General features: G+C 43.9%; 1 protein-coding gene across 3 annotated transcripts in view; it reads left to right on the top strand.

The window, feature by feature from the left end:
• CACNA1I (calcium voltage-gated channel subunit alpha1 I) overlaps nucleotides 1-21,139 on the top strand; it is a 164,541-nt gene that overhangs the window by 75,247 nt on the left and 68,155 nt on the right. For all 3 annotated transcript variants that reach the window (XM_039725615.1, XM_039725617.1, XM_039725616.1), the window contains 2 exons: nucleotides 5,065-5,176; nucleotides 6,169-6,302. In XM_039725615.1, coding sequence (XP_039581549.1) covers nucleotides 5,065-5,176; nucleotides 6,169-6,302 — 246 coding nt within the window. The remainder of the gene's footprint in view (nucleotides 1-5,064; nucleotides 5,177-6,168; nucleotides 6,303-21,139) is intronic.

Genomic DNA, 21,139 nt, shown 5'->3' with positions numbered 1-21,139 from the left:
GTCACAAAGCAGGGGAGGAAAGTAGGGAAGGAACACAGCTCTGTCCTTAGCTTGTTTCAAAAGGAGAGCAAGAAAATGTAATTACTGCAGACTGGAATGACAGGGTGAAGCCATTTAGCTGGTGGGAGGGATGGTGGGATGAGTGGTAGGTGGGGAGGAGCCCAGGGGGAAGCAGAGAGGAGTGCTCATGCAATTGTGATGTAGAGTGTCCTCAGGTGAGCCTGCCTGGCAGCAGCTCAGGGAGGGGTGGCTGGTGTTTGGGATGCATTGCAGGGGCTCAATATTTTCACTTGAGTCACTGAGCTGCTCTTCTCTCCATTTTTGGGGCAGGAACGGGTTCTGCCACAACCAGCCATACCACAGGGCAGGCTTTTCCCCCTCGCTGTAAATGCTTTGTAGTCAGGCATTTCTCTGCACGTTAAACAGGTCTGAGATATTCAGGACTTTAATTGGCACAAGGCATACCCTAGGAGTAGTTTGGAAACAGCAGCAGGAAACACTGAGGGATTGCCATGCTTATAAAGCTTACATATTTTCTGTGCTGTTAGGAGTGCCTGCCAGCCTCTGGGGAGCTACTTGTGCCTTTGCAGCTGATGACGGAGGAAGAAGGGAGGGGTCCCCAAAGCACTGTTTTATTTTGCTCTGCTGTGTTTTTGTCAGTGATAGAAAATAGAGATGAAGGTCAATCCCAAGAACCTGAAGTGGTACTCAGCTTTTTAGGTGCAAGGTATTTACAGCTCCAACACAGCAGACGTTTCTTCTGCTATTTGTCATTCAGAAACTGAGCCCAAAAGCTTTGCCTGTCTCCCATCACCTGTTTCTAACATCATTTTCCATTATGCACAGTTGTGTTATCAAGCACTACCACAAAACATGTCCCAGAAACATCTGCATATCTCCTTAAGTATCCTGTAGCTCGTGGCTTTCAGTGCCTTCCAGATGTTTGAGGTGAATGATGGGTCTCTCCTGGTGTGTGCTGGTGATGCCTGTCCCTGTTGAACGTATCCTTATCCCAGAGTCCATAGGAAGACAGGGTGTGGAGGGTCAATAGATTCACAGTGGCTGTCTCTGGCCAGCAGCTGGCCAGGCCCTGCTCAGGGTGCAAAAGGACAGGGTTGGCACCCAGCAGCAAAGAAAACACTTGCTGCCACAGGCAGGTACCAGCTATAGAACTGGTGCAAGTTTTCTAGGCAAAATATAATCTAGATATGGATCTTGATGTTTCCAGACAGTGCTGAAATGAACAAAAGTTTTTTTAAGGAGGCAAGACTTCCATGGATAATGAGACCAGCCCATGGTTACTCAATTATCCTTGTGGATCCTCCCAGCTGAGAATATCCTGTGATTAACTCAGGAAATACTTCTTTTGCTGTATTTCTTTTTTCAAATGAGTGCCCTGGTCCTTTTATCTGAAAGGGTTTGGATCAACTGTGAACTGTCACAGTTAGTGGGGAAAACCCCTCCCTTTAAGGGCAAGTTATTACATAGTGGATTCCTGTGCACCTTGTGGTGGCCAAGGAGAGAAGATGACCATGGGCAGAAACTGTGTGGGTCTCCTTTTAGTTTTTCAAACCATTTGCAGGCCCCAAAACTCACTGGGAAAGATATTGGGAACGAGGCTGTGGGAAGGGAGAGAAGCAGTGAGGAAGGGCTGGAGTGGGGTGGGGAGAACATGTGCATGGGTTTGCTTGTAATTAGGAGATTTAAACTTTGAAAGAAGTTAATTAATAATGAAACTTCTGACTGAATGATGCAGATTATGAAGACTGGCTTTGTCAGCAGCTGCAATTAATTACAGGCTCAGGCACAGGGAAAAGGAGGGGGGTGAGGGGTGTGGGAGAGGGGAGGCATCACCAAAAGAAAGATGATAAACCTGGCTGCAGGCTGTTGCTGTGGTGACAGGAGGCAGTAGCTGTGGTTGACAACGGTGACACATTGAAGGCAGCAGAGAGTCCTAATTACCCCCTCCACCGACCCAAGCAGGCAGCAACCCCTCCCGATTCAGGATAGGAGATGCTCTGGTTTTCTCCTTGCACTTTGTTCCTTTCTGCTGCAGGTTTGATGGGCTTTCTTAGTGTTTCCAGCTGCTCTGAAAGGAAAACTGTGGGGCAGTGGCTTTTTCTAATGCCACTGTAATAGCCTGGGAATGGTCAGTGGTTCTGTAATGTTGTTGGGAAGCCTGGACAATGCTGGCAAACTCTGAGAGCCGATATCTAAAAAACAGGGGAGAAGAAATCATCTGCAACTGGCCATGGCATTTTGAGCAGGAAGATGAGATTGCACAGCTGGCCTAAGTTTCAGGCTTTTGGGAGAGCTTGCCACGTCTTGTTAGGTCTTGTGCCTCAGGGTGTCACCAGAAGCTGACAGCACCCTGCCATGGTCTGCATGGCCTTGTGTGGGGCTCTGCAAGGGCAGAGAGAGAAACGTGGAAGCGTGCTGCCCTGGCATTGCTGCTGCCAGGCACATGCATGGAAGTGTAGGTCTGTGTTAGATAAAAACTCCTGACTTTCCTGAGTTGGGCTGTAGTCAGAGGAATACTCTCTGCCTCCAACTCTCTTCTGTCATGCTTTCTGGAGAAAATAAAAGCCAACAGGCTTTTAAAACAATTTATGCTTTTCATTTGTCATGCATTAATTTAATCCAGGGATGTTTGAGGCCCTGGTTTTGTCTACATATCTTCTGACCTCCTTATGCCCAGGGAGAAGGACTTTTGCAAGCATTGGCTCAGACTGCTCTGATATTGTTTTGGCCCATTGAGGAATGTCATTCAGTACAGACCCCTCTATCAGGGCTTCACTGGTGCTGCCTTTCAAAGCACCTGCAAAAATGGAAAGGCTGAGAGAGCTGGGTCTGCTCAGGCTGGAGGAGAGGTGGTTTAGGGAGCTCTTATCCATGTGTATTGATACCTGATAGGAGAAGCAAAGGATACAGACTGCTCAGTTATGCCTGGTGACAGGGCAAGAGGTAATGGTCACAGCCTGAAAAGTGGAAATGTCCTATTTAAACTTAAGAAGACACTTATTTTCTGTGTAAATAATCAAATGCTGGAGCAGGTTGCTCAGAGAGGTTCTGGTGCCTCTATACCTGAAGATATTCAAGCCCCAAGTGGATGCAACCCTGAGCAATCCACTGTAGTTGATGCTACTTTGAGCAGGGAAGGTGGACAAGATAACCTCCAGAGGCCCTACCAGCATCAACCATCCTGTGGTTCTGTAAGGGAATGGTGACACCAAACAACTTTTGAAGAGTCCAGAAAAAGAACTGCAGTCTTATCTAAAAACCCTGTGTGAGCTAATGGAAAGCTCTCAAATTGCTTTCCTGGGCTTCAGATCTGATCATTAAAGAAATGTGCAAGAGAGAGGAAGGGTGGGAAGTTGAAGTTGTGTTGCATAGACCCTGAAGGAAAATACTTGGTGCCCTTTTGGTGCATTCCTCTCAGAAAAGGGCCTGGTTTTGAAGCCTACATTGAGGGTGGGCTTCATGTGCATTGCTTTGCAGAGCACATGGGATTAACTTTGTGAGGGACACTGATAACACATTCTTGAAATCACCTTAGAGCTTAACTGGAACAGTAGAACTAGTGCCCTGCTCTTGTCTGATTTTGCAACTGAAGGTGGCTCACCACAAACCAGGTGGGGGAGAAGAGAGAGAATTAATAATCTTCTAGATCAGATTGTGCAGTTTAGTCATAAATCACTGTCACAGAATGAGCATGGAAGAGTTGCTCAGAACAAACCACAGAAGCTGAATGTCTTTCAGAAGTGATCAGAGATACAGGCTGCCCTTTTAGATTCAGTACTGAAAATGGATGCACTCAGTGGGTTGTATTTTAAGTAGATAATTTTGTGCCCCTTCTATTTAAAAAAGATCAAATTGTCTGACAGTGGAGACTGGGCAGATATGTTGTTGTGAGGTGTGTAAAATGCCCAAGAATGTTTCTGCCAGAGGCTGGAGGTCTATTTACTCTCCATCACTGCTTTGCAATTGGAACACTGCAAAGTACTGCACAAATGCACCCACTTTTAGAGCTAAAATACTGTAAAAGAGTTCTTGGATAAGTGTGTATCAGGCTTTAAAACTCCTTCAGGAGGAGAGGAATGGTGAGAGGGAGCAGCTAGAGTGCAAAGGTCACACAAATACACCAAATACATTGTTTTTATCTACTTTTCTAATATATAAATGAAGTGGTACTTGACAAAATTATAAGACAACAAATTAATTAATAATTAAACAAAAAAATAATAAATAGGAGGGAACAGTTTTTAATGTAAAGTATAATTAGCCAATGTAGCTCTGGGCTGCTAACTATTATCAAAGCAGATATTTTAGCAAGATTATCAACAAAGGATTCAAATGAATAAGCAAAGCATCTGCAGGGACACCAGTGTAGCTGAGAAAACAATTATAAGGACTATCAATCCTCATGCTTTAGGGCATAAACAGATCACCAGCTGGGGTCAGAAACACAAATTCTCCCTATGGTTAGTGAGTAACTTGGGCACGTTGTGGAGTTTTATACATCATGGGCCACTGCTGGAAACACAGTGACAGGATCAGTGGCACTTCTTGACCCCCAAGTTTCTCTGAGAGGGGACAACAGAGAGTTCCAGTCTCATCTTGTACCCTCTTTGCAGAAGGGAAATAATCATGTAGAGATCAATCTGCCCATTTTGATTTAGATCCCTTGATCTTGGAGGTCTGTGACACGTTTAGGTATAGTCCACCTTGGAAAGTCTCTTCCGTGTTTTGGGAAGATTCAGTAAACCAACGAGGGAAGGGACTCTGTAAACCAACAGGAGAGGAGCAAGTGTGTGTTTAACAATGGCAATGATTTGACTTGTGTAAGTACTTCAGGCCTTTCATGCTACCTCTACTTTCCCAAAAGAATTTTGGCTTAATCAAGGAATGGAGTAGTGATGAACTGAGTGCAGAGAATGTGGGAGTGTAATAAATCAGCCTACCTGCACTTCTTTCCCTTAATCTTCCTACTTTGCTACTCAAGCCTAGAGCAAGCTTATCTCAGCCATGATGCTTTTGCAGAAGTTTTCCTTGACTCTTTTCCACCTGGTTCGAGTGTGTCAGCATGATGGTGATTTTGCTAAACTGTGTTACCCTGGGAATGTACCAGCCATGTGAGGATATGGACTGCCTTTCTGACAGGTGTAAAATCTTGCAGGTAAGCAGATTTCCTTCTTGTTGTGATGGTGCTTCAGTCCAAGTCACAAATTTTCATGCATGCTTTCCTCCAGCGTGTGGGCGATACCCTCCCAGAGAGGCTGGCAAGGCTGTCCCTGGCAGTGAGCTATCCTGTTGTAAAATGGCAAGAGCTTGCTTTGAGCAGGGGAATGGGACAAGAGAATGAATGAACTTTACTTGTGACTTTGCAGTACTGAATGCTTGCTAATATTCCTGAAGCTGCACGTGAGCAGGGGTTTCCTGACACAGACACCCACAAGACACGTAGGTCAGGGTTAGACCAGGGAGAAATAACTTAGGCTACGCAACCCAGGCAGGAGGGAACAGCAGCTCCCAATGCATTTGGTAGTCTGGTGATGTGCAAGACTATTACTGATTCAACAGATACTGTGGAATTCAGGATGCCTAAAGGGAGAGGAAATAAAAAGAATGCTTAGAAGGGCCATGAGTACATCCAGACTGTAACACACCATCTGTGCTTGATGCTTCCCCAAAGAGAAGGTGACAGCAAAGGGTGACATCCACAGTGATGCTGTGACTAAGGCCTTCAGGTATCTGAAGCTTCTCTCTGTGATGGGTGTGTGCTGTCCAAGCTGTGTGGGAAGCTGCACTATGTCCTCATCTGCAGCAATGTGATGAGGAGTCCCTCCTTGGGGGGGATCTTGGAAAAGCAGTGTTTTCCTGACCAGGATAGATCTGCTGGTGCTGAACCAATACCAATTTTCAAGTCTGTGTAAGGAGTCTCTAAGTCTGCATCAGTCACTTCATCTGTGGGTAAAAAACTATAAAAGCCCTCACTGAACTTGAGCAGCAAGAAACTGTGATGCCAGGACTACATGGAACAAACTTTTCCAGCCCTGCCTTGATCTCATTTTCAGGAGTACTGAAATTAGTATTATTCTCACATTCTGTGTTTGAAAGTCCAAGGCTGAGAATGCTTGTCAAATACGCTCTTGGGTTTCTGTTTGGCAGGTGTTTGATGATTTCATCTTCATCTTCTTTGCCATGGAAATGGTGTTGAAGATGGTGGCCCTGGGGATCTTTGGCAAGAAGTGTTACCTTGGAGACACCTGGAACCGCCTGGATTTCTTCATTGTCATGGCCGGGTAGGTTGATAATTTCTGGGTTGGTTTATTCTGCATTTACTAGAGTCTTGTATGGAACAGCAATGATGTGACTGAGGAGAAAGTTTCCACTCTGGTGCTAGTCCGGTGCATCAGCCAAGCTGGATTTGGGCATGCTGGGGTCAGCAGGCAATGGAAGAAAGAGCAGACAAGGCAGCTCAACTCCTCAGCTGATGTGCAGCCATCTGTCTAGCACAACTTCAGCAGAGGGTGTTCATTTGTTCCTGCTGAAGAGCTTGTCCAGAGGCATTTCTGGGCTTTTGTGCTTTTAAAATGTCTAGGTAGAAGAGGTGTATCCTTTACCAGAACCAAACTAAAGCTAGCATTTCTGTTTCCAGCAGCAGTATTTCAAGGGTAGGAATGTAGGTTTTTTATTCAGGGCTTTTTGTTTTTGCATTGCACCAGCATTACCCGCAGTACTATTGGGACAAGTTGACATTTGAGGGTTTTTTACAACAAAGTTGCTATGGTGAAGCTTTGATTTTCCCCTCTGCATGCATCAAGTGGAAAGTCTACCAGAATTTGCCTGTTAAATCACAGCAAAATGTCCATTTCTGATACTAGTGGGATGTGCTTTTTTCCCTCAGAATTCTAATTTTCAATTAGACTGACTTATGATAAAAAAAATCAGAAATAAATATGATATATTGTTCTTCTCACAAAAAAAAGGGAACATATTTTCAAATAGAAGCCCTCAATTTTATTTTTCTTTAGCTAGGAATTACCAGTTCCACTGTTGCCTGCAAGTGCATGTATTACTGACTGAGCTAGCAGTGAGTTTGAGCTCACTTTGCAGTTTTCCCCCTGGTGTGGAGCAGCACTGTCTTTATATTTGCTTTTGACAGAGTTCTTCTACAGCAAGGCTTGAAAGTCATTCCCTCTGGAGGAGCAGATAATTGTTTGCTTCTGGGACGAGCAGAGATTTTCAAACTTGGTGCAGCTGTAAAAATTTGAAGTCTGATTCTCAGCCAGGTTGTGTATGAAAGAGGACAGGCAGATGAAAAGTGTAGGCTTTTCTAAATTAACACAATGTGTGTGAGATGGGAAGACCTTTCTTGTGGCTGATTCTGCTGTGGTTAGCATCTGATTTTAAATGGTCTGACACGAGAAGTGCCAGTTAAAGTCCTGAGACTTGGTGCTGAGGAAAGCCAGATCATTGTATGCTCTAGCCTGAGCTCCTGGTGGCTAAATTGGTGGAGACTGGGTGCAGGGAAAGCAAAGACCCTAGCACAGCAGCCCCTGAGGAAGGAGAAGCTGGGTAGGTTTGAAAAGGGGACCTTGGAGCCCATGGTGCTCCTCTGTGTGGGTGATGCCCTGCAGTGTGCCAGGAGAAAGACTCTGCTCCAGGTGGGCACAGAAGAACCAGCACGAGGTAAAAAGGCTTGGGAATTGGGGGTCTTGCTCTGCCTGGGGTCCCTGCAAGCATGGGATGTGAGTGGTACTCTCTGAAGAGACGGTGGGGCAATACTAAAAGGGAGAGCTCAAATACTTCATGCAGAAAGCAAGTGAAATCCACCCTACCTAGGCAAGAAGGAAGCAAACTCCCTTACATATTTCCTTCTGTCACCATTGCTGGCAGGAATTTGAGGAGAGACAGAGTCTTTTGTGCATCTGATAGCAGTGCCAGGAAAAAAAAATCTCATATCTGAACTTATTTTAATGCCAAGGAGACTTTGAATCAACCCCTTAGATATGAAATAATCTGTGTGGAGGATTTTTTTATTTCAGGTCCAAAACTGAAAGAAATTTGTTTCCTGATTTCTATTCAATTGTCCTCATGAGGTGTCAGAATGAAATGATAGTAATCTCATTAGAATATCTGATCTCAAAGGACTTCTGCTAAAGAAAGATTTTCCATTTAGTTATATAGAACTAATGACTATATAATGTATTTCGAGTTATAAAAGCTTGTGGTTATTAATTCATTATTCTTTGAAATTCATTAAAATTGTCTGCACTGTTTAAATCAAATCCAGGGCTTTAACTTGTCCTTACATTCTGTGGGATTTTGCTTAACCTCAAATGTAAGCCCCAGCCTTTATCCTTATTGATTTCACACCTGGGTCATGGCTTCAGCTTACTGAAGCCATGTTGTCCAGAGGCTGCCTCAGCACTGACTTAGGGAAGACACCTAGCATCAGGTCTTGCACATTTTCTCCATGCCAGGGAGCTAGATCCTGATCAGAGGCTAAGCAGTTTTCTCTAAGAGCCTTCTCCTTTTTGTCATCCTGGATTCTTGTTTTCTGTAAGGGAGGTCATAAACCTGGCTGCTAAGGAAACATCCCTGATGTTGAGGAGCAATGCCCAGCCTAGAGTCCATGTAGTTTCTCTCAGTTTCAAGAATGTGGACTGTACTTCCTGGCCTTTTCTCCTTCCTTCTCCCTTTCCAAATAAACACCAGCAAGGCAGCAAAGGTTGCAAAGAGGAGACTGTAGCATGGAAAAGTGAGGTGTGGGCAGTGCCCAGGCTGGGGGGCATTCCTGGGCAGCTGAGATGCCTTCACCTGGTTCGCTGCACAACAGCACATTTCATCAAAGAGCATAATGAGTGTCTGCTGCTATGGCCCCAGACGGTGTTCTGGTTACATAAACCACCTATTCAGGCAATCATATGTAGTTATTTCCTCACTTCCTTGGAAAGCCAGAAGCTATAGTTTTAGTTAGCTGAATTCCCTCGTGTGCCCTTGCCCTGCTTGCCCCTGCAACCCAGCAGCTCAAGGAGGAAGACTCCATTGTCACTAAAAATGTTCTGTTTCCATGGCAATAGGAGCTGACATCACCAGAATTTTCTCCCCTCTCAAACACTCCCTCCCCTAACCACCTTCAAAATGTTTTTTTGGTTTTTTTCTGAAAGGGTTAGGAAAAAACCCAAAACAACCGTTATAAGTTAATGTTCTCCCTCAGTATTCCCCTCAGACCTCCAAAAATCATATGAAGCAATTTGGTTTGAAGAGTGCCAATGCCCCTTGTGTGCACAAACAACCAGGGCTGCACATTCAGCTTGTTGATGCTCCCATTCCCAACTGCTTGTTGGTGACAGGAGGTTGCAAGCTCCCAGACGTTTCAAGCAGACTGTGCTCGTCACCACCAGCTGTCCTGGTGGGAGTCCCTCTTCCCTTCCCTCCGTGATTAGGTCTTGTCTGTCGTCATTTGTTTCCCACAGTGACGGGGTGTGTTTGGAGAGCTTGAACTGAGGCAGCTTCAGAGGGCATCTTCCTCAAGTTGAGAGCCTATGATGGTTTGAAAGTAGAGATAATGAGATAGCTAATCAGATTGGAAATGTCAGCCAGAGCCTGTATGTGTGTGAATTTAGGGGAAGAGTCGCTTGTTTCTGGGCTCACACTCATCAACTTTCTAAGCCAGGCAGTTCTCTAACAATGCAAGAGTGAACGATTGCCCCTCCTCATTCTATTCTGTCAAACAGTTGCAGTGACATGTGGCTGGAGATGATGCCACTGTCCCTCTAGGAAAGGAGATACCATCCCTTTATACGTCTGACCTGAGGGTATCCCTAACCTTAGGGGCATGAATTCCATGTAGGGAGAGGCTGTTCTGCCTCTCATGATCCAAGTGATGTAATTAACCATCTGTGGTGGGTATTCTGTCTGTCTTTGTCCTCTTCTGTGGCATCCCTGAGACATGTTAGGTAAATTAAGGGGCTGAGGACTTCACTATATGGGGAGGGGGCAGGGGGGTGTCAGTGTTTGATTGTGATTACATGTGTGTCCCCAAAAATATGCCAAAAATCTTTCTCTAACTACTTGTTGCTTGAATTCCATTGACTGAGGAGAGGGTCTGTCTTTCATAGAATGCTGTCTTTACCTCTCTCCATCATCACAGTGGAGTTTGCCATGCAGATCTCAAACTGTGGTCAAATTCCTTGTGTCCTTACCTTTGGTGTGAGGAATGGCATTTTGGATATTTTGGCATTTTCAGATATTCTTGGGATGTTCCTAAAAAGCATTTAAAAGTGGTGCATTTCAGAATAAGACAGAGTGTTCTTCAGGGCTTCAGTCTGGTTCAGTGTCATTGGTTGTAATATTGTCCTACTATTCCTGCCTGAAATTTCCCATTTCCTGTAGCCAGGTATTGCAGTAGCCTATCCATTCAATCATAGCACCTCACAATCAATTAATTCAGCTGATTTCTTCATTGTCTTCAATCTTGATTTGTTGGAGTTTTTTTTTCTCTTCTGAAGGGAGAAAACCCCTTCCTATTAGTAGGAACAGTAAACTTTTTTCACAGATGTATGTTGGTTCCATTTTTTTTTCACACTGGAATACTGCAATACATATTATTTGCATTTCCAAAGCAGTTCATGCTGTTCTATCCCTGACTTGTCATCTTCATTTCTTTTCTGTTCTTCCAAAAATACGCCTCAACTGCAAAATCCATCAGTGACTTTTTTTTAGTTTTCTGTCAGGTTGTGATAAATAAATAAAGAACAGAGTGGCAAGAATTGTGCATTACAGAAGTACATCTGCTCACAAATGAGTCCCCATTTAGTGTTGCGTGTGAGGTTTATTACTTAGACAGTGTTTCTCCAGCTAATGTATGTCATAATGATTACACATCATTCCAGCCATATCAACCTAATTGCTTGTGTGAACCAGACTTGTAATCTTATAAGAGATTATAACACATTAGTTTGATGATGTCTATTTTTCCTTACACTTGTATTGGGTATGGTTAATTTTGTTATCCACTTTTAATCCATAATCTATCCAAGATGCATATTGACAATTTCATCACTGTACTGTCACCAGCATCAGTCCTGTCACTGAGATCACTGTGTACTGGCACAACATCAGAATTCCTTTGACCCTTGGATGCTTTCCCAGTTTTCTGAGTCTAATCAAAAATTATCAGTACTGGTTCAGATCTTTTCTGGCCGTCTCTTTTAAAACTCTTGCATACAAATTGTCCAGACTTGCTTATCTTAGAAAATCCCTATTTAGGCACAGCCTGAAATACTTGATCACAGCTGGATCTGAAATTAGCTCATTATGATCAATGGTGCACTTACATCATCTGACCTTCCCCAGAGGACTTTTATTTTAACTGATGTTTTCTGCCTTTTTTACACTGTCAACAACAATTCTGTTTTCTTGTTCTAAAACTTATACCGTTTTATACGCTCTTTCAGTTCTCTTACAAATTTTCTACAAGTCCATCTCCTAATTTATATTTATGAGTATCACCTTCCCCTTTCCTGCTATTACGTTGCTGCTTTTGCTTTCACTCGTGTTGTACTATCTTCTCTTCTTAGCCTGTTCACCTTTCTTGTCTCTCCTGAAGCTTCCTGGATACCTGATAAATATTCCTAAACACCACTTGACTGTACTCCACAGCTCATGAATTGAAGTCTGACTAGTTTGACACTTTTAAAAGACTTGTAGATGTGACTGGTGCTTAAGGACAGGGTTTCATGATAGACTTGGCTAGGCTGAATTGGACTCAATGATCTTAAAAGAGTTTTCCAATCTAAATGACTTTATGATTCTATGGCTGTTTCTGTGTTCTTTCAAATCCATGAATATGGCCTCTCAAATCCACCAGATATATCTGGTACTGTTGATGACCTTACATGAGTTGGACATACCACATGCAATCAAGTTCTACAATTATTTTTTAAAAGAACTTGGTAGAAAATCTCTGTCTTCCATTCTTGAATACAATTTTCTGTGATTTGTAAGGCTGGGAACTTCCAAGGAGATTTAGGTACCCTCAAGCCATTGCTCAAATTTAATTCTTAGAGCTGAATTGAGAGAGTGTTTTTATCAAGAGAGCTAGTCAGCCTGTATTCTGGTGTGATCTGGACATACCTAATGATATCCACAGGATCATAGTAATCAGAGTTGGAAAGGGCCTTGTAGGGTTTCCACTCCAATCTTGTTCAAAGGAGGGTCAACAGCAAACTCAAGTTAGAGTTGTCCAGTCAAGTGTTGACAACCACCATGGATGGAGATGACACCATCTCTCACCATCCCAGCCCCACTGCTGATGTATCTCTGTAAGAAGTCTGAACCTCCCTTTGCTCTTTGTATTTTTATTCGTTGTGCCTTGTTCTCCTTCACAATGGTATTGTGAAGATTCTGGCTTAAATCTCACAGCCTGGTCGGTACCAAGGAGCTGCAGTTAGGTCCCACCAAAACCATCTCCTCTCCAAACTGAACAAGCTCACATCCTTCAGCCTCTCCTCACAGACTCCAACCCTGAGCACTCTGCTGAGTCTCCACTGAACTTGCTTCAATTTATCAACACCTTTCATTGGAGGGCCAAAAGTGAATGTGCTATTTTAGACATGGTTTACCAAGTGCAAAGTAATCCCTCCCTGCTCTACCTGCTGCAGTCTGACTGGTGCAGCTTGGTTGTCACTGTCCTTCCCTGTGTGGACCTGTCCCCCAGGACTGGCAGCTCCTTTGCAGCAGCACCACTGTCCATCAGTCCAGCCTAAATGTAGGACCTTGCATTCATCTGTTGAATTTCATGAGGCTCCTGTCAGCCCATTTCTCTAGCCAGGAGGAATTCTCTACATGGCAGAAAGTGAATCCATAAGTATTTTGTCATTGACTCTGTACTAGAAAATGCCATTTCTGACAGAGTGTGTTACTCCCCCTCTCTGTCCACTTGAGCTTCCCGACTAGGTTAAAATTCTTGCTTTTAATATTCCTTTCATGCAGATTTTCCCACCAGGCCTTCCTAATGGCATTTAGGCATTCTGCTCATAAAATGAACAATTCTTATTCTCTTTATTACTCAGGCCCCTGGCACTGGTATATAGGCAACGCTATTTTTCTCCTCTTTACACCTCTTAGTGCCTTGATTAGTTTTGTTCTTGACATGGAGGTTCTGTACGAATTAACTCTTTTCCTAGTTTTATCACTTTCCCCTTTGGTCTTTTATTTAATGTTCTGACTGGTCTTTCAGTTCTCTAAAACCTAATTTTTCTTCTAATTAAATGCTAGTTAATATTTCTGCACAGGATTAGCCTGGTTCTCTCCCAGTCTCACGCTCCAGGTGGCTGGCCAAGCCAGCACTTTGTCACCAGATTCCTCCTTCACCTTTTTGCCTGTTGGCCACTAATGAGTTCAGCTGAATATTTCTTGTCCAACTTCTTCAGAAAGGGACATAAATACAAGCCTATAGTATGTGGTATATCTCTCCTGATAAGAAAAACAATTAGTTTCTAAACACATCATCATGGGTAAATTCTGTCCTTGAAGTCTGAGCACCTTCCTATATTTGATTTTTAATTTCACCTACGGTATAGCAGCACAGCTCTCCTGGAGCTCCGTTTCTTTTCCAAAGCACCCTTTCCTTTCTGAGTAGTTATGCAGCCTTTGGGGAGAGGGTTTTGCACAGCTGAAGATCCCTTTTCAGACAAGCCTGATGGCCCCTTAAGCTGAGCAGAACACATCTTCTCACTCTGTGTCCATTTTGGCTAGTTGCTTCTTCAGGAGTGCTTTATGCAGCTCCCACACTGGGAGTCTGGAAAGTATTTCTATTAACTGAGATATTACTTTTACATTTTCTTTCTGATAGTTCTCAACTGTCCTTGAGTTCTGCTTCCCATAATTCCCTAGATATGGCATCCTTTCCAAAAACCTGGAGTGATGATGCCTCCCAAATTCATCCACCTTTTCAGACATGTGCAGCACCACTGTGAACATCAACTATCTCCTTACATGGAAAGCACTTATGGCCCCAAATTCATCCCTCTAAATTTCAGCCCAGGAAAGGGAACTGGCAGCTCTCTGAAGGATGTCAGGTACCAACCCCCCATTCTGAAATGTCCACCTGTTTCCAGGAAACAAATCCATCACTGCGTGGTGCCCTTCCACACTGGGAAGATGCCTCTTAGCCCAAAACACACCAACTGGCCTTAATCTCACAAGATGGGGAAGTGTTGCCAATCTTCTGCTTTTTCTTTGCTTTTAATTAACTGCAGTCCTTCAGGGACCTGGCCAGAATTTGCATAGTTATGACTTTAAAATCTCAGATCATTAAATACTTATTAGCAGCAGGGTAAACAGCAGAATGCTCAGAAAATCCTAGTTAGCTAATGTTCGATGCCAAATAGAAGTCTCTATAAAATTATGGCAGTCAAAGAAAACTGTAATAAATATAGCAATTAGGTGTTTCAAGTAGTGATCAGAAAAAGATGGAAACCAGCAAGCAGCAAGCTAAATAGCATCTTAACCAAAGGTAGAAATAGCAGCAGCACAGCCCTCCCCTCAAACATGCACTCGCTTTTCCCTCCTTAATGATACTAATTATTTCATTTGCTTTCTCCCAGTAAAGCTATCCCTAGATGTGCAACATATTGAAATGAAAGCAGTCATCAAAACGAAATGAATCACACCAGAGAAGAATCAAAACAAGGAGGCAGCGCTACCCTGCCTGCGTAACGGGTAGTTCTCAATTATTGCCTCTGATTTTTTGCCTTCCTGAAAGCTAATTCCCTGCCATGTGAATGTTAGGTTTCTTTAAAAAAAACAAAACACAAAGCCCCCAAAAAGGTAAAACCAACAGGCTTATAGGACCAAAATGCAAGCATTCTTTTTTATTTTCCTTTTTTTTTCCCCCTAAGCAGTGAAAACAGAGCTCAGCCTGTGTTCTGACTCTTGGTTTTTAAAAGCGAGGCCCCATCACTCGCATTCAGTCATCTGAGCTTGGCGAGTCCTTCTGGCTTTCTTATCACAGTGTGAAAACCTGCTTATGTCTTTTCGTATCATGTCTCTGAAACTATTAAGAAACTCTGACATTTTCTCTTAGTACACAGTTTGGAGAGAAATCTGAGTGTTCCAGGGTGTGAAATAATCACATTCCTGGCAGCAAGGGACCAGTCTCACAGGCTCTGGAAGCTTTCAGCGGCTTTTGCTTGCACAGCAATATTAAAAAAAAGTAAAAAATATTTTGTACTGGAGGGGGGAGAGTTGCAGGTTATTTTTTTAAGAATACAAAGCATCACAGCTCAGGAGCTGACTGTGTAATTAGTAACTGATCTATAACTCCCTGAGGAAATGTCTTTTTGCTAACAGAATTATAGACTCTTTATTATTATTATATTTTATAAATGTGGAAAAATAGTGTAATTTTTGCATTTCTTGTTTTACTAGCAAGGCTTTTTTTTTTTTTACTTCTGTGTTTCAGTTTTCATGTCAGCAGAGAGTTGTCTTTTTGCAGCATAATGAGCTCTAAATTTAAAAGAGATAAGCAGGACTACTTAGCTGAGTACACTGTGGTTTGCAGAGCAATTTGGAAGCCTACTGTGTTATTCCACTTTTTCTGTGGTAGATGTTGAAAGGATTTTGGATCATCTCTTCAGGGTGCATGTTGAAGCCTGGCCCCAGAGGCACCACACTGTGCAAAATGGGTGCAAATGCACAATTTGTTCTTCAGGTATCTATATCTATATAGATATATCTATTTATCCCAATAGAGCTGATAGGAAGGTTGGTGCTGGGGTCTGCCTGGCAGGAGGGTTGGTGCTGGGATCTGCCTGGCAGCCCTATGCCTCCTGCACCACGATGTCCATACAGCAAAAGGTCAGGTCCAAATAGTGAAAGAGTCTTTAATTTTTGCCCAGCCTGCTGGACCTTTGTGGAAAATAAGGATGTGGCTCCAGTTATAGATCAAAATGGTTGGGGCATGGGGCAGAAATCTTAAAAAAATAGGTCCTGGCTGGGAGCCCTGCTGGTCTGGCAAGGAGCATGTGTGCATTTGCTGGTTTGTGTGCATCCTGTGGCTGCAGACTCTGAGAGGAAGCAGCAGCCCTTTGCTCTTGCCCAGTGTCTGGTCAGGCCCCACCAAAATCTCCTGGCCCTGCTTCTAATGTGTCCAGATGGATTTACAAGAGATTAGATTAATCTTCCAGCTCTCTTCGTGTACAAGCTCAGGCATGTCCAGCCTTAGCAAGGGATGACAGGAGGAATCTTGAATGCCCCATGTGCCCTGTGCTCTAGACCTTTATCTGTGTGCTCTTTTTCCTGCCACTCTTCCTCCTGCTTCATTGCTGTTACTCCAGTGCTGCTGGTCCCCACTACCCAGGCAGTTGTGGATTTTACTGCCTGCCTTCCCTTTCCACAGCACAGATTCAGCTGATGGAGTCTCAGGCAGCCTGGCCAGCCCTGTTCTCCACATTCCCTGTCCATGGCTACACCTCTGGCCACAGAGGACCAGGCTGTGTGGATCTAGTGATGCATGTGCCTTTTTTTACTTTCCTTCCCCTAGGGTGGATCAATTATGTAAGACAGGAGATATGGGACCACTGGAGTTCATTGTCCAGTGCAAATTCCAGCTTTTCTCCTTCTTTGTACTGTAGCCACAGTTTTTGAAGCCAGAGCAGAGGCAGTGAGACCACCTTCTCATCCTGGCATCTATGACTGAAGTGGAAGAATTTAGGGTTAAATCAGTCTCCCACAACCCCACAAACTCCAGGTGGAAGATTTGAGCTCATGTGTCAGGGGCGAGACATTCTGGTAAATGGAGAGATGTCAGCTCCAACCTTTGGCATAGACACCTGAATAAAATTTCAGTCAGGGAAAACTGATGGTCTTACGTTTTTCCTATGGACTCCTATGTTTTAGATCTTCAAAGTGGTAAAAATTCCAGTTTGCAAAATGTGATTGCCAGATCAAGGAGCCAAGGACAGAAAGACATATTCCTGTACATAGAAGACATTGATTAAATCCCATCTAGCCATGGTATAGGTACACACCAGTCTTTGACCCCTCACACAGCTGAGAAGCTGAAAGAATTCAGAGCAGAGACCAATCAAAGTCTTCTGCCCTGGTCATATCAGGTGCTCATAGACGTAGGGATCAAATGGAAGTTCACAAGCAGAAAAAGCTTCATTTCCCATAGAGACCCATAGCAAGCCTGAAATTACAGCTAGAAAGTCACAGCCATGAAGTTTTTGGCTTCAGTGCCAAACCTAAATTTATTTGACAAAAATATGAATTGATTAGTCTGCAGTTAATTAGATTTCAATTGAAAACTTCTATCAGAGAAGGGGAATTAGGCAGCTTTTGAATTTGACAAAAACATATTGGCTTTGTGTCATAAGAAAAATACTGCCTCAGTATTTTTCATGAATTATTTCAGAATAGGTTTTAAATATCATTTCTTGGCTGCTAATTTTCAGTAAACAGAAGTTCAGGAGCCAAGATTAGGAAAGTTAATAAGTGTTTAATAAAGGTATAAGGAGATGTAAATATGCAGAGGTAAATAGTAATGTTTGAACTGCTTTATTAATGGATTTCATTGAATATAACTGCTAGGTAGCAGCTAGCCAGGCATTGCTTAAGTATATTATCTCAAGTTACACATGCAGCAAATAAAGTCTGAGTTTTCTGGACTCCTTAGGTGGCTTTTGTATTGTCACTATGTCTATTTTAGATAGGCTTAGCTTTATTCTCCCTCCTGATGGCCAGTCTGCTCTCCTGTGCCTGGCACAGAGCCATGCTGGCCCTGCATTTCTGCTGCTGGACAGTGAGCGCTGCTCCTCCCGAGTGCCAAGGCAGATCCAGGCCCACTCTGGAGCTCGCAGGTGCACAGGACCAAAGAAGTGCCAAGCTGTAGCTGATGAAGCCATCCTGGTGTTGTTGAGGCCTCTAGCATTGAGGGTTTCCATGCCCCTGTGTCCCTGTGCGCTCGCTGTCTGCTCCAGCAGTGTGACACAGGACAGAGGGACACAGACCAGGCACATTCTGCACAGGATCAGCGTACTGACAAATTGCTCACATGTTCCCCTGCAGTTCCTCTGTTTAACTCCAGGTCCTCTGTGTGTTCAGCTGAGCAGATTTACCTAAATGGAAAATATGTGAAGGAGAGTCAAGGGGCAAATGGAAAAAGTGGGAATCAAGAAGAAAGATTGAAATGAGAGGTGGCAATGTTGCAGGCAGGCATGCGTCAGAGGGATGTAAAGAGGCAGGAAGCAGGTGGGATGCCTTGAGGTGGGGAGGGAGCCAGAGCTCAAGCAGAGAGGTGTTCCCTGCCAGGAATCCCCCTGCTTCTGCAGGATGAGCTCCATGCATGCAGGCAGTGCCCCCGTCCCTTTTCCCACCCTGACGATGTTCCCAACATGCATCAGTCTTGAGCTGTGTGGTGTGAGGACACTGCCTGTGCCTCTTTTCCCTCTCCCCTCTCCTTCCACAAGAGTTTCATGTGGAAGGTTTTGAAAAAGAAAACCCCTAGCAAGGGAAGAATTACTGTAAATATTCAATTATCATGACAGCTCAGTGCACAAATTCCATCACAGATGAGAAGTTTGTCTTATTTAGCATAGTTTAAGCTTCTGAACCTGTCCTTCTATTCACCCATTCACACAAGGGGCCAGAAAATAGTTCAGTGATGCCAGAAATGAGCCGCTGTTTCCCTCAGAAGAGATGCATATCACCCTGTTCCCTCATGATAAAGGGGAAGGACTTACACCCAGCACATTCTTACACAGGGTTCTGCAGGCTGCTGATGTGATAAGGACCCAAAACCCAGCTTAACATGAGCACAGTACACCTGACCCACCACCACAAGGTCTCTAGACACAGGAAATGTGAACCTCCTGAAATAAACCTGCTGGCATTTCTGACCGATCACTTCTTGCAAATGAGTCCCTTTGACTCTATGTCAACCTGATGTCACCCCCACGTATGGCATTAGGAAATGGGGTTCAGCCCAAACCTAGTTGAGTGTCCAGAGTTTCCAGGGCTGTCTAGAGAATGATAATAACAAGAAGAGCTGGGCTAGCAACCCCTGAAATGCTGCACATGCCTGGAGACTCCAGCATAGTCAGTTAGAGATCCTATTTCATTGGAGAATGGAGGCAATGTTTGGATTTTATCAGTTTTGCCTGCAGAGAAGATGGGTGGAGTTTTGATAATCAATGGAGTTTCACTGCACCTTGGTCACCTGCATTGTGTGGGCAAGCTACCATTGCACAGAGAGAGGAGTGAACATAAGCTGATGCTGAAGTGATCTCTAGAAACAAAAAGGCAAAAATGAGCAGCCCAAATGCAAAATTACACTGGAATTGCATCGAAGTTGTTTGGATACAATCTGCATGACTACAATAGTCATATCTCATCTGCAGGGATTTAGGCATCCTGGATTTCTCTGCTATTACAGCCAAGACCAGGAGGCCTCAGGAAGGACTGTAGGCAGAAGGGTTCTGTTAATCGAGCTGGAGCCTCCTAGGGCTGAGTTCATTTTTGTTACAAGATGCTCTCTGAAAGATTCACTGTTTGCCCTTTTCTAACCCATCCTTGGGAACAGCCTGCTGTTTTCCCTGGCAGTGTGATTGTCTGTTCAGCTTTTTTATCTGGCTACACTGGAACATAATGGCAGTAAATCTGTGACTGTGGCCACTGAGGGCTGCAGGAGGCTGGCTTGCTGCTGTCTGAACCACAGGGTTGAGTTAAGGCAGCATTTGTCTTGTGCTGAAAGGACCCACGGTCACTACTTGATGACTGATAATTTTCTAGTGACACAGGAACTGCACTATAGAGGTGGCAGACTCATTGCAGCTAGGAGAAGAGAGTGATGTTCACTGTGTTACGGTTTCTCACATGCTGTAGACGCAAGAGGACAAAACCCAAATGGTTTAAAAACATTTTTATATTAATTTTGCATGGTTAAGGCCAAGAGAAGATGTCACCTCCATTTCATGTCACCCTAGCCCTGTGCTTTTCCCCTATGCTTGGTTTCTCTGGGTATTATTCAGAACTTCTCATTTGGCTCTTTGCAGTTCAGAAAAAAATACTTTCTGAAATTAGATGTATTTTGGGCCAACAGCTTACTTGGAATTTGACTCTTGTTTCAGGTTGTTCTGCTACTGCTCAATTTTTTTTTTCTTTTTTTTCCCCTCTGAGGCAACCCTGATCTCTTAGGAGATAAATGTTTTTAGGGGAGAGGAAAGGAAGTTCAGTGGGACTTCACTAAGCTTGAGGCCTTTATGTTTCTGTGCATATACACACCCCACACCAGACTGCAGCGCGGGGGTTCCTTCAGCCAGGAAGCTGCTTCTGCGTGTCAGCTCTCTGTGAAGAGCTGCTAGCTCATGTCCTGGGAGCAGTACAACTCTGTCTGTAGTGTGCTTTGCCTGTAATTCCAAAGTTTCAGCAGGTCTGTCTAATTCTGAAGCAACAATGCGCTGATGAGACAATCTTGCTTTATTTGGAGCAAGGTTGGGCAGTGCTTACTCAAGGCTCCTTCACTGTGTGAGAAGTGTTTGCACCATGCAGGGATGTCCTGTAGTCATCTCCACGCGTTTTTATCTCTGTGTGTTCCTCCTCCTTTAGTACCTGCTTTCCAATTCCATCTGGCTGTATCCTAAGCCTCTGTCTATCACTAATTCTTTCTGTGGGTGGGTTGAACATTTCTGCTTGGTTTGGGGTCGGGGCTTTTTTTGGGCGTGGGAATATTTTGATTATCTGCATGAAATCCCTTGTCTCTTCTTCTGCACTTGGTATATGTGGAACTGACAGCTCCAGGGAGGTAAATGAATGCCACTGCATTTCAGAGGAAGAATTATTTCATGCAATTACCCTAAAAGTGCAGGAGAGAACAGACTGAAAGGAATGAGGGAGAGAAAGAAAGAGAGAATGAGAGAGGAAAATCACAACACTTCGACAGGTTTACCCCATCGTGTTTGAAAATCTATCACTCTGACAAGTCCCCTTTGTGAAAGGTAACCAGGCATTAGCTCTTCAAGGTCCTCTTGAATGGAGGGTAATCTGTAGATGGATCAGTCCACTGCTTCATTTCACTCAATGCCTCTCCCTGATTATTTTTTACAGACTTGCTGTACCCCATTTCCCT

This window comes from Passer montanus, unplaced genomic scaffold (assembly GCF_014805655.1).
Source record: "Passer montanus isolate IOZ18808 unplaced genomic scaffold, ASM1480565v1 scaffold55, whole genome shotgun sequence".
Lineage (NCBI taxonomy): Eukaryota > Metazoa > Chordata > Aves > Passeriformes > Passeridae > Passer > Passer montanus.
The sequence above is the reverse complement of the archived record's forward strand: the minus strand, read 5'-3'. Positions and strand labels throughout refer to the sequence as shown.